Source organism: Talpa occidentalis, unplaced genomic scaffold (genome assembly GCF_014898055.3).
Source record: "Talpa occidentalis isolate TD23 unplaced genomic scaffold, MPIMG_talOcc4v2.1 talOcc4.7, whole genome shotgun sequence".
NCBI classification, from domain to species: Eukaryota; Metazoa; Chordata; class Mammalia; order Eulipotyphla; family Talpidae; genus Talpa; species Talpa occidentalis.
The window spans coordinates 41,503,608-41,517,005 of NW_023605083.1; the positions used below are offsets into that span (position 1 = coordinate 41,503,608).

Genomic DNA, 13,398 nt, shown 5'->3' on the forward strand with positions numbered 1-13,398 from the left:
GTATCATTTTTATGCAGTTACAATGAAGCCCAAGGTCACATCATCTTTCCACCTAGGTCTTCACTCTTCTCCACATACAACTTTGATTTCAAAGCCTATCAAGCAATGTTTGATGGGTAGCACTGAGGGGAAGAGTCTTCAGCTTCGAAAAAAAATTGCTTTCTAAAGACCATTAATTTTCAACTCGTGATTCTTTTAAATCCTTCATATTTCAGAATATACCATATTCTTGTCTCATAGACTTCTACATACATTTCCCACTTGAAGCAAAAGTAGCACACCCAAAGAAAGATAAGAGTAAGAGATAAGAGTGAACCAAATTGTTTCCATTTCAAACTCCATCTCTGAGAAGCCATGGTTTGGCTGCCCCATGGGCAAAGTCAGCATTAGCACTGTGACCCATTGTTTATTGTCTGGCATGACACCTGCATAGACCAAGTCCACATCTATATTGGAACCAAATCCAAAACAGCAGTAAAACAAAACCATGCCAGTTTTTATATACAAATTGCCATACCTATGAAGCAAAATCAAAAAAACCCAGAAGAAGCAGATAGGCCCTAATTTTTAAAATTTCATTCTTTTCCTGAGTTCTAACATTGTTTTGATTCTAAAAATGCCTATTCATTTCTTCAAAAATAAATTGCCTACTGCATACCATACTTGAAAGTTTCACAACTCACCTCATGGTTCTCATTTGTATGTATCATGCTCAGGGATGGTAATGGGAAAAAAAAACCAAAAAAACCCAAAACCCTACAATACAGCCATGCAAAATTTACATATGCAACTGAAAAACTGAATATGAAAAATCTCATTATCCCCCTTAGGATTTCTAACTATGGCTTAAAAACCCAATGAATAAGTAAGTGGAAGTTTCCCTCTGTACATGGCTTTTATTATTTACATAATACAATATAGCATCAATGCTGAGTAGCATGATTATGTGCAATACATAAATATGGAACTATCTGTACACATCTGCAGATCGAACTCAGAACTAAGGTACATAAAATTGAAAGCAAAGGTGAATGCTTTAAGAATAAAAGTAAAAACTAGGACTGAACACTGCAAGAAATCAGTAGTGCCTTGTGTACATACTTAACTATTTACAGATGAAAACAGGCATTACCACAACACTAATCTAACTATACTCATTTATATATAAAAAACACAAATTTCATACATCACAAAAACCTTCCATTATAACACAGAAGTGATATTACCAGACAAGCATCAGTGAAGTATACTGCCTCTTCTAGTTGTTATTGTACAATGCTGTAGATAATGCAGCCCATGCAATACACCCAAGAACACTAGAGTCCTACACCCAAGTACAATATGATAAAGCAGCCCTCTGCAAGTGGTGCTGGATACCACTAAGAAGTCTACTGCAGCCATGTTGGTTATGATTTTCCATGCAGAAGGGTACAGTTACATTAAGAACTGAAGTCTTTAAAAAAGCTTTAAACATTCTTTCTTGGAACCAAAAACATTCAACAAAAGATGCACATGAAAAATCAGATACCTTTGCAACTTAAAAATTCAGATGCATGTTATTTAATAGAACTGCTATATGTGAAAACCAAACGTAGAGTTTTTAATTTCTTCTTTTAAACAAATTAATCCTAGTACAGTTAGTTCTGTGCTACATATTTTTTAGCAATGAGTAATGCAGACATCTTCTGGTGCAGGCCGGCACAGTAAGCTTCAAAGATATCTCAAGACCCCGCTGGCTTGATGGTTTTTACTCATAGGATTATTAGCCATGATGATTACCTTTTTCAGAATGTCTTACTTGACCAATTAACCAGGCTTACATAGGGCACCAAATACTGGTTTCACAATAAAAGGGTATGATTTTCTATATAGCTTTCTTCCTGCTTCCAAAGAACATATTGTAGAAATTAACAGGGTGAATTTTAATTACGGTAGAAATAGACTGCCAGTCTTTTTCTGGTGTACCATTTCTTAAAAAAAAAAAAAATACAGGCACATAACACTAGCCGAAGATTATACCTTGATTACATTCCCAAAAGGCAGATATGCTGCAAACATGCAGAGATTTCATGTATTTTGTTTGGCACAAGGGAACTAAATTTTGTCCCTATTATCTGTGTATTTTGATTTGTGCAGATTTTCATCCAATTTTATTCAGGGGAGGGCATATACATTTTGTAGGGCTGTATCTAACCAATTCTGCCTGTAACAAACACCCAAACATCCTAAAATATCAATTATTAAGACAGACAAATGTAAAGTAAAACTCTGGAGAACATCAAAGGAAAATGGCCATGCATCTGCTCTTTAATGTTTTCCTACGATATATTAAAATAAAAACAAAGTAGTATCAGTCTCTTCACAAGTAGTAATTTATATTCTCTGGATTTTTTCAGCCACAACAACTGGATTCTCTTTTCTGATTTTTGCTGCAGCTTCTGCTTTGTAATCATATGGACAGTTGTGCTTGTCAGAGTAACGGTGAAGTCCACAAAACAAATTTCCACATCGGCAGTCAAACCCTGTACACACAACAAGAGGAAGTAGAGTCACTTAGGAACTTGTAGCAATTAAAAGAAAAAGTCTTAAGTCTCACAGAAAACAGTGAGATTTTCATGGATCTTTACAACATGCAAGACAAAAAGCCTCACTTTAAATTGTGAAAGAGCTTTTAACCTCCTTTGATATTGTGAGAAATTATAACTGTTTTTTTATGGTGTAGAAATTACACAGGTTCTAGAGTCAGGCTGACCTGGATTCAAATTCTAGCCCTACCATATATTAACCAAAAATGTTCTCTCAAGTAAAAACCAGGGGGAGACAGATTCTTTAAGACAAGTCTTAAAAGGAAATTTAAAAGGAATCACTTAAGTATCTAGAACATTTTGTATCTGGTTCAAAATATATGATTGCTGTATTGCTCAAGCTACCATCCCCCCAAGAAAACAAAGGAAAAACTAAAAAGTGATGAATTTTTATCAATTCAATAAAAAGACATGAAGTTAATAATAAAGGGCTTCATATGATTAGAAAAATGGAATTCAAGCTCAGCTTCTCACCTGGCCCAGTCAACTATAGTCATAAAAGTTAGGCATTCTGTTTTATGTGTAAGACCAAGCTGCCCCATAAGGAGTTGGAGCTATTTGTTAAAAACACTAGAATTTGTCTTATGCATTGTGTAATACCTGTAAGGCCAACTTTCTTTCTGCACATGAAACATCTGTTCTTCTTTGGTTTGGGTAACTCAGGAGCTTTTTCTTCACTTTGAGAAGTACTAGGCTGAGAAACTGATGGACTAGGCTGAGTGACAACTGAAAAGCAAGGGTAAACATCAGAAATTTGCAAAGAATTCACTGGCAGTTATCGAAGCCAAAACAAAACAAAAAAACCATCTAAGAATAGTTAAGCTTTTTGGTGAAAAATTTTAAGAACACTTTCTTAAAGGGTACTTGCACCTTCTACGTCAATACCTGCTGATCATTTGGTGCCAATCAACATACTTGTTTCTCTAAATTTCGTAAAATGATCATTCCACTCAAATTCCTTGAAATTCATTCCTAACAGCTAACACCAGAGAACAAATCCTAATTCTAAGTTTTAAGACACCGTAGATGTCCTATATTCAGCTTTTTATATTATAATTAACTGAGCTAAGCTCCCACCTTGTTACTATTTAGAAATTTATTTAGAAAGAAACTTGCCAATTTCTAAGGTACTTGGTTATGAAAAAGTCACTCTGGTTTACTGAAGATTGTCTAGTTAAACCCAGCAATTAAGACAAGTAAACCCAAATCATCCCTAACTTTACATCTCCAAATTTCATATTTTGCCATTTTACAAAGTGCTTTGTCCTAAATAGAAAATCTGGTGTTTTTTTTTTTTTTTTTGAAAAAACTTTCTTTCGAAAGGTTGGCAAACATTCTGTTTAGAACAGTATTAGTACTTATAAAGGCTTGATTTTAGTCTATTCACTATTCCATAGCAAAACAAGATTTTTTTAAAGCACAGCTTTTATCTACTTTCTGATACTTAGTTCACCACTAAAAGTCCAATTCTAGCTTTCCAGTAAGTTGTAACTCATACATGCTATAAATAGAATGTCAGTATAAAGATAAAATCGAATATTGCTATTCTAAAGCCCATGTTATCACTAGGTATTTTAAAACAAAATACCAATTTTTCCTTTTATGAAATCAACATCAGAAGCACTGGATACTCTTGAGTTTTAATATTAAACTAAGCCAAATAGTAAATTTTAATGTACACAATGCTAAAATTAACACCTAAACATTATGGTAGCGCCAATGCTATTAGCATAAATTCCAAACTGTTTAAAGATAACTCACTCTAAAATTCTACCCAATTTTATTCATTTGTATTAGTAACACCCAGTAAGATTTATTAGACTGAATATTCTGCCTACTACATAAGCTAATAATCTATGAAAGTATGGGGTGGAAGGGAAAGCCATTTTCTTGGTCATACCTGTAAAGTGAATAGTAATTCCTAAGCCACACAGGGAAGAAGGGGAGTTAAAGAAAAAAGATACAGAAAAAGCAGATAATAGTAAACTATAGGATACCTACTAAAATAAAGACTAGCTACAGATCTGACCTAAGTGAGTTGTTCCAAGGTTAAAGTGATTTTGTGTTTAAAAAAACCCCAAATCAAATAGAACAAAAGTCTCAAAGACACGGATATGGTGAGTTTTTCAGAGGAAATATTTCAAAATACCAAATATGGTTTCACTTGCTGAACTGAAAATTTCCCTTTAACTTTGTAACCCTGATATAGTTTGACTAAGTTTGGCTATGTGATATTAGCAAAAACCAGCCTCCATAGCAGACTGCATATGCACTGATACAATTTCCTTACAATCAAGTTTTATGTTGTATTCAGTCAACACTGCCAGGAAATAATAAGCTATGTGCACTATAGAGTATGTTAAGATCCTTGCTCCAGGGCCTACTACAGAAGATTCAAACAAGTCAATTTTCAGGCAACACCGGAGCACATCTGATTGTGCCAGTGCAGTAGACTTAACGTGATTAGCTAATAACCAAAATGCCACAATGAGTTTTAATTCCCACAAACTATACAATTAAAATTTAAGTTTTTCAAATGCTCAACATGTTCTTTATGCTTGAATACTGTAACATGCTTATAATATTACACTGTCAATACTGATAATTACTCCTTTTGATTCTGTGCCTATGAACAATACTTTAGTTTTTGACATCATTAAAAGTTTTTAACACTTCCAGCCTTCTAGATAAACTGCTGATTTGTGGGTGGAGAGATGTGAAGAGATGGGATAAAGATGGACTATTACAGGTTTTTTAAAGACAGTGGTTCTTGCTTGGTCCATATTTTATAACTGCTATCCTCTTTGGCCCTTCAATGGGAAGGAAAGAATCCCCCCACCAACCCTTTCTCCTTCTACCACGTTCAGTACTGAACTAGTATTAAACAAAAAGCATACCTGGCTCTGACACCTCTGTTTTCGGGGTAGTTATTTTGTCCTCTCTTGAAATGCTCATTTCTGTCATTTGCTGAGTTACAGGCAAGGCAGCCACAGGCACATTTCTATTTGAGTTCAAGCAAACATTTTTAAAGATGTTAAGGGTACTTCTTTGCATGACAGTAAGTTGTCAGTTCAACTTTAAATTATTATTTCCAACATGATCAAATGGAGTAATTTAAATTTTTTAAAAGAATATTGGATGCCCACTATATGGTTGAGAATATAGAAAGCAATTTGATAAATGGCTCATCGACCCAAGGTTGCATATTTATATAAGTTGTTATAGTCAACTAGGAATTTTTAGCTGTTCCTGTAATTAGTTTATGTGCAAAAGGGGGCAGAGCTTTAGCTAAAATGCCTTGTGTGGGATTACAATGCAGTCTGCAGAGCTTTGACTATCTATAATCCCTAAACTTCAATTACAAGGAAGAGCACAGCATTCTCAACACAGCATCCTTGAGGATGTGATGGAATGTTATTACATACATCTTTACTCAATAACTTAAGACATATACTAAAGGTTATTAGAATTCCTGATTATGCCAACACATGCAAAATCAAAGACATCTGACATATTAACATCCTCCTTAACACCCAGAATTATAACACAGATACTTTTATTTCTCCTTGTATTATCATAAAACCCTTAAATATTCAATCTTACCTTGATTTTTCAGATGTGCTGCCAGCAGCACCTTCACAGTTGTTTAAACTAGAGTCTGCCCTCTGTACAGATGCAGAATCTGAGGTAGGACTGTTGGAACCACTAGCTGTCCCTATTTAAAAAAAGTATTTGTAAGAAACAAAGCAACAATACAAACATTTAGTTATAAAACTATTAATAAGTAACAAATACTTGCATTTAATTAGGTTAGTGACTTTAAGCACTTTTACTGTGTTGCAGAATCCTACACTGAGTATCCAAACAAAAATACACATTAAAAAGTCATATCCAGTGAACACAAGCATGAAACAAAAATCTCAAAAAAGGAAAATAAAAAAGTAAAAAGATGTTTGTAAATTGTTGTTCATTCCTGATGTAGTCATGCCAAGTAGCTGGGCTGTTGCTTTCATTTCAAGGGTTTTTATTTAATTTTTTTGGTCTTCTCTCCTTGGGCTTTCAGCATTGATTCTCAGTCTTAGGCCCAATAATCCACCAGTTCTTCAAATGGGTTTTTCCTTGGAAACAACTTACCCATCGGGCTCATTCTGCCACTATTTTGCTGTCTCTGAAGATGTTCTTTGTAGCACACAGAACACATTCCATTTGTCCTAGGATTCCCATAAAAGCCACATCCTGTACTACACAGCATGGGCCCTGGGGTCTGGTTTGTCTCCTGAGCCATATTTTTCTGCTATAAACAAAACAAAACAAAACAAAATTTTAGAAACATGCAACCAAAATAAAACCACTAAATTAGCCTGATACATTCCACAGTGTACCTTTATTTCTCAACACCAAGTCTATTTCTAACAAAAGCCCAAATTGAGTTAATCATTTAAAAGAACAGGTCGAGGAAATTATATGTTGTTGCCTTTATAAAACAAAGGGCATGAAAAGAATTGTTCTAACTTAATAAATGAGTTATGACCTCATATTCTTTAGAAAAAGAAAACTTGATAATTAAATATTAATACGTTATCTCATTTGTCACCATTGTTCTTTGTTTCAATTTCTGAAAAGGTCACTCTGATTATCAGAATTACATTTATATCAATTTGGACAACTGGTATCTTAAAGTCTTTCTGCTCTGGTGCACTGTATAGGCAGACCATATTAAATGATTGAACTTCACTGGTTAAAAATATATTAAATGAGACTTGCAAATGAGGAAATCTATTAATAATCACAAGTACCGCCTCGTAATAGCTACTAGTGGTTCTTTAAACTGACTGTATACTAGATGCAGGTCTAAAACTTTCTCATAATATCTGAACATACTTGGGCCCCCCCTTAGTAATTCAACAATTCTACTCTGGGGATGAGCAGCAATACTTCTAAAATGTTGAAGCCGCTTTAAAGACTGAAAAGAGAACTGGCATATCATCTAGCCTTTCCCTGTTACGTTGGCACCAACAACTGAGGCTCTTTAAGAATTTAGGGGTCAGCTGCTTACAAAATATCTTATGTACCACATCTGAGGTGTGAAATCTGGTTGAGTATTTTAAAGTTAGTGCCTAGAAACCTGCAGTGCACAAATTATCGTCACAGACTTCTCAGCAAAGGTTTATCTCAACTATTAAGCACTTGCTTTCTTCATACCAAAAAAATAATGAAACTTTTCCAAGCTCAATTTCTACACAGCAAAGTAATTCAATATAAACACACAACCTTTAGTAATGGTTAATATTTAATGGTCAGTTACCAGAAAGAACTTTATACAATAGCAAGTACACCCTTTGCTTTTCCAGAAGCCTTCTTAAAATCAGCACAAACAGAGCAATGTTTTGGTAAATTTGGTAAGTTTTCCTGAGTTAAAGAGATAAACATTGCTTAAAAATTTAAGCAGCAGCTATGGAGTGTTTCCCTGTCACCTTAAAAGACGTAAGAATGTACAACAAAAGCATGTTTGAGAACATTTTATTAAAGGGAAATCATGTGCTATAATTTGTGGTCAGTATCATTTAAACGCATCTTTATGCTGGTAATGGAGAACTTAAGATTAAGTTATGATGATTGCAAATAAGTGCAGGAAAGTCAACAGCTTGTCATCTAGAATTTCATATGACTTCTTCCAAATACTACATACTAAAATACACACTTTAGTGAGTTATTAAAAACATTTTGAACAAGTATTAACACTTTTCACCAAAATTCTGAAAACAGAAGAGGACTAACCAATTTTCACCTTGCTAGAGAAACTTGACTGTACCCCAAACATTTAAATGTTTCTTAGCAAAAGGACATTGAGGCAATTAAGTTTGTACAGTGACCAAGCTTACTACTTCAAATAAGACTAATTTAGTTGACACTGTCTCTTTAAATAGTAAGTGGAATTTAGCTGACTCATTTTGGAGCAGGGTAGTGTAAACATTTCAACATCACTTATGAAGTTTATTAATAAACACTTTCAGCTGGGCTTTTAAAATTTTTTGTACAGTATATGTGCAAAAAATACTTTACATAATAAATGATTTATTTGTTAGCCCACCATGTAAAGTATGTGCATCTCTGTCCAACGAAAAAAGTTGAGCCATTCCTTGAAGACAGCTTAACAAATATGCTAGTTCATGCTTTCTATACTGACTCCGTGTCATCTGATACTGGCTTTAAAATGAAATTGGCCTAAATTTTCGTCCACTCATATTAATACTAGTTAATCTGATTATTAAAATTTCGGCTTTATATAAATAAAAATGGGGCAGGGAAGAAGTGTTCTCTAATGATTTCATCTACTTCCACAAGTATTCCACCTTTCCTTCTACAGAATACACACCCAACACCTTCAATTCACTATAAATAAACTCCCAACACTGAGACACAATAGACGCCATAGAGTCTTCTCTATGGGTTCCCGTCTTGTACATTCCCCCCACCCCCCAAAGCCAGCCTTTAAATGCCATCACATGTGCACAGCTTGCCTTAATATTTCTCAGAAGCTTAGATCACATGGGCGGGCCTGTCACAAGGCTGCAATGTGACAGGCTGAGCTGGATGGAGGCTCTCACATAAAGCCTAGTCAACAGGGGCCTCTGAAATCAGCTTCTATTTTTATCTCCGAGCCTGCCAACTCCTACACAACCCCAAGAACTTAAGGATGCAGCTTCATATATTGAACATAATGAAACAAAATAAAAAGAAGCCATTAAGGCTGCTACAGTTTTTTCTAATGTAGGGAGGGCTGAAGAACAATCTCAAACTCCACATAAGATGCAATCATCATTAATCACTCATGAAACCAATACGGTCTGAGTTGTTTATGAAAGCCAACAAAGCTAAGAGCCATCAAGTCAGAAATTGGTTAGCAGCAATTGGGGGCTGGGGAGAAGTATAGTCTGCCACTAGGACAGGCATTGTATTTTCTTTCCTCCTACTTGGCAAAATTTTAGAAAAATATTACTATTTAGTACCTTAAAAGTTGTCAGGCAGAAACATTAGCTCTCTTAGGTATAACTGAAATGTATAGTTTTTTTTTTTTTTACGGTTTGTGGTTTCCTCTAATTCATAGCTTAAGAAAAACCCAAACCTGGTCACCTAACTGAAAAATTCTCCTGCCTCAAATATTTATATATATAAGTCTTTATACCCGCGAATGTAGTGCCTTCAGGAGCACATACTGGTGAAAGATTTTAAGACTGCCTACTCACCTGGAGTTGAGCCCCCGAGTTCCGGTCTCTAATCTATTTCCTACTAAGCCAGTGACCTTGGACAAGTCCTTACACTTCAAGTCTCAGTTCCCTCTTTGCCAAATGGAGTAGATTAGTGTGCTTTTTAAAAAGGGCTCCTTGCCAGACTTAAAATCAGGCCCGAGATAGAAAACACGGCAAAACTATAACCCCCGCCCCCCGCCGCCGCATCCCAGACGTTTTAACAAAGAACTTACAAAAACGGCGATATTTTCAGTAACTCGATTCCGCAACGCTACTTTATAAAAATCACTAAAATGACAGTCCAGGTTTAAAGAAAAAAAAAAAAAAGTCTCTAAGTTACCTGAACGCAGGTTTACGAAAAGGGGCTGTGACCCACATACTACTTCCCCCTACTAAGTGCTCACACCAGAGTCTTCGGAAGATTCAATCGATAAAGACAACCTGGTTTCCTCCCCTTAAAACACAGCTCCACGAATGCGTGGAGAGCGAGCACCGTCTCCGGTCCGGCCGTCTGAAGGCACGAAACAAAGGAGAAGGTGCTCCATTTCCTTCATGAGAGGGATTTGGGGCGAGACGCAGCGACGCTGGGAAAACTGAAACACGACGAGGTAAGTCCCTCGCACCCACGTCCCCCCCCTCGCCCCGAGAATCTGAGAACAAATTCGGGTCCCACCGCTTGCCCACGACCCCTCGCTCCCACCCCCAGGCCCCCCGCGCGAAGGCCTCGCGCAGGAAGCCCGGCGGGGCCTCCTCCAAAAACCACTGAGTCATGCAGAACAGCAGCAGCCGGGCTCGACCAGGCCGCCCCTCACCCCGCCCGCCCCGCGCCGACCTCCAACCCCGAACCGCTCCGCCGAGGAGGCGGAGAGCCGGGGGGCGCGGCGGGCCGGGGCCGGGGCCCGGGCCGGGGTCGGGGGCGCGGCCGCCGCCAGGGCCTCTTTGTCTCCACGGGCCGCGCCGCCCACCCCGCCGGGCGCCGGGGCTGAGGGGGGCTCGGGCGGACGCCCGCGGTCCGCGCCCCCGGGGGCCGCACGCCGGGCTTTGTTCCCCCACTTTGAGCGCCGAGAGCGCGCCGGGCCGCGGGCCACCGCCACAGGATGACGCCGCCGTCTTTGTGCTTCCTGAGCGGGCGGGCGGGCGGGCTCCCCTCCCCCGGACGCCGCCATCCGCGGCCCGCTCGGGCTCCGCCGGAGGCCCGCGGCGTTCCGGCCGCCCCACTCCCGCCCCGGGCCGCCGCGAGCAGCCGGGCGCCCTCCCGCAGCGCCACCCCACTCACCCTGCGGGGGCAGAAGAGCAGAAGCCGGGCTCACGCGCGACGCCGGCGCGGTGTGGCCGAGGCGAGGCCTCCGGGATGGCGAGGCGGGAGCCGGGAGGCGCCGCCGCCGGCGGGGAGCGGGTCGGAGCCGCAGGCGGAGGTGGTGGCTCCGCCGCCGCCGCCGCCGCCGCGGGGTCCTCCTTTGTTCCTGCAGCTGCACCGAGCGTGGCCGGGACACGGCGGAGCTCGGGAAGTGGGGGGAGGGCCGCGGAGGGGGGCCGAGGAGGAGGCGGAGGGAGGACCGGAGGCCGCGGCCGCTAACGCTGCTCGCGGCGCTGGGCCGTCGTCGCCACACACGTCCGCGGGCGGCGAGCGGGGCCGGCTCCGAGGGCGGACGGGGCGCGCGCAGCGAGGCCTGGGCGGCGCGAGGGCCCGCGGATGGCGCTCTCCGTCGCCTCAACCACCGCCAGGGAAGCGGCGCGGCTCCCGGAAGCGAGCGAACCCCCAGGCGACACGCAGTGAGGTCCGCGCTCCGGCCGACTGACGCGCTCTCCTCGCTCAGCCCGGCGCTCGGGCTCTGAGGGGAAGAGGGAGGGAGGGGGCGGGGCCTGTGCGTCAGCGAAAACCCCGGCGGCGGCGGCGGCGGCGGCAGCGCGGTGACGTTGCGCGCCCGCCGTCCGCTCCGGGCGCCAGTCACCGGGGCCGGGGGGCGGGGCGAGTCTGACTGGGAAGCCGTCGCGCGGAGCCGAATCACTGGCCGCGCTGCTGGCCCCAGGGCGGAGCTGGAAGGAGCCCGTCCTGGGGAGGATGCGCTTCTATTTTTAGCCGATTGTCGGCCCTCAGCCTCCTCCTTCCGATTTTCTCACTCCAGCCCGCTTTTTGCCTTCTGAGTTCTCACGCTTTGTCTCGAGCTCTTGGCGGACATGTCCCTTCCCCCCCCTCGGCGCCCCCATCCCCCCCAAGAATTAGAGGGATTCGCCTTGAGACGAGAAAAAGAACTGCTTTAGAGCTTCTAGGTCTGTCGCTTCTAGGTCTGCCCCGTCTCCTTCCACCCCCTTTTCGGTTCTAAAGTCCAGCCTGAGCATGGACCTGCACATGAACAACACACCGGCTGGACGGGGAGCAGCCGCCCGCCCGCCCCCTCGCGCAAGGTCACGGGTGCTTGTGCAGAGTCAGGAAACGTCCGGCCGACCGGCTGCCAGTCCTCGCCCCGGCGTCCCTGTTCTGAACAAACTGTCTTGGCCAGCCTGTAAAATCCCTGGAAATTGACTATTCCAGCAAAGTGTCGTGAAGTGGGAAAGCACCAAATGTTCTACGCAAGAAATGGAGTGAAGGAACAAACAAGCTTAACCTGAGGCAGAGATCAGAAAGGAGGAAGTTCAAGATGGGGGAGCTATTAGGCAATTCAGAAATGAAGCACAGGCCCGACTAGTTTGAAAGGGTGAGTTAGAGCAAAACACTTGAGCGCCTTTTCAAAACACCACCGCCAGTAACAACCACCAAAACAATTCCACATGACCTTTTCAAGTGACTCGTGAAACGCAAAACAACATTACCGACTGGACTTAGGAAGTTTTCTTGTAAACAATGGGCGAGTGGGTAGAAATGATATGTAGGATATATGTTATCCACCATAGAAAGGAATGCGAGGTCTCAGTGTTTCTCGCACTTGATAATCAGAAAAGTCACTGGGGGTGATTATTTAAGGATCCCTAGGATTCTCCCAGAAGGTGGTTTGCTTGGTCTGGGGTGGAGCTCAGGAATCTCTATTTTCCAGCACTGCTCCAGGTCATGCCTTTTAATTTTGCATATTTGGAAGAATGCTCTCTTGGTTCCCTGTGCTCAAATTTCCAAATCAAACAGTTCTCCACTATAGTAAACAATACCTAGAACACACCTGAATATTTTCTTCACCATTTAGTGTTATTATTTTGGTAATACAGTAAAGATGTAACTAGTGTCAGCCACAAGTCTTAGGATCCTTGGGATGTTTTTCTCTGAATTAGATTAGTAAAACCATAGCTACCAGTGGAAATTTAGAGTAGAAAAACTTAGCATAGACGGTCTGACAAGGACAAACACCAGAGGTGGGAGTAGGGATGATTAATAAATCTTAGACTAAACCTGGCTTTGGAGGTTTCCTGGAATCTGAGGTGGGATGGGAAACGATTATCAGCCAGAGGAGGGGAAGAGAGGGTTATGAATCTATCCATTTTAGAAGACCAACCCAATCTGACCCCAAGTCTATACTTTCCACAATAATAACATCCTATTACCAAGACAAAACAAAGTTCTTGTCCTTTAAGAC

At 41.5% G+C, this 13,398-nt stretch overlaps 1 protein-coding gene across 2 annotated transcripts; it reads right to left on the reverse strand.

Annotated features, from left to right (window-relative positions):
* Positions 1-876: 876 nt before the first annotated feature.
* On the reverse strand, positions 877-11,636 carry ZFAND5 (zinc finger AN1-type containing 5). Of its 2 annotated transcripts, none has more exons than XM_037492251.2 (6): positions 11,112-11,636; positions 6,720-6,879; positions 6,189-6,300; positions 5,483-5,586; positions 3,186-3,311; positions 877-2,522 (listed from the first exon to the last, which is right to left on the reverse strand). In XM_037492251.2, the coding sequence occupies exons 2-6, from the start codon at positions 6,868-6,870 to the stop codon at positions 2,374-2,376; spliced, it is 642 nt and encodes a 213-aa protein (XP_037348148.1). In that variant the 5' UTR covers positions 6,871-6,879; positions 11,112-11,636; the 3' UTR covers positions 877-2,373. The 2 variants fall into 2 exon arrangements, with proteins under 2 accessions (XP_037348148.1, XP_037348149.1); XM_037492252.2 differs by lacking the exon at positions 11,112-11,636 and adding an exon at positions 10,069-10,456.
* Positions 11,637-13,398: the final 1,762 nt, after the last annotated feature.

Bases quoted from the DNA above. Each gene is read 5' to 3' on its own strand.
- ZFAND5 (XM_037492251.2), bottom strand. From the start codon at position 6,870: ATGGCTCAGGAGACAAACCAGACCCCAGGGCCCATGCTGTGTAGTACA. The intron at 5,587-6,188 runs GTAAGATTGAAT...GAACTCAAATAG, and splicing joins AGCACATCTGAAAAATCAAG to AAATGTGCCTGTGGCTGCCT. The intron at 3,312-5,482 runs GTATGCTTTTTG...CTTGCTTTTCAG, and splicing joins AACAGAGGTGTCAGAGCCAG to TTGTCACTCAGCCTAGTCCA.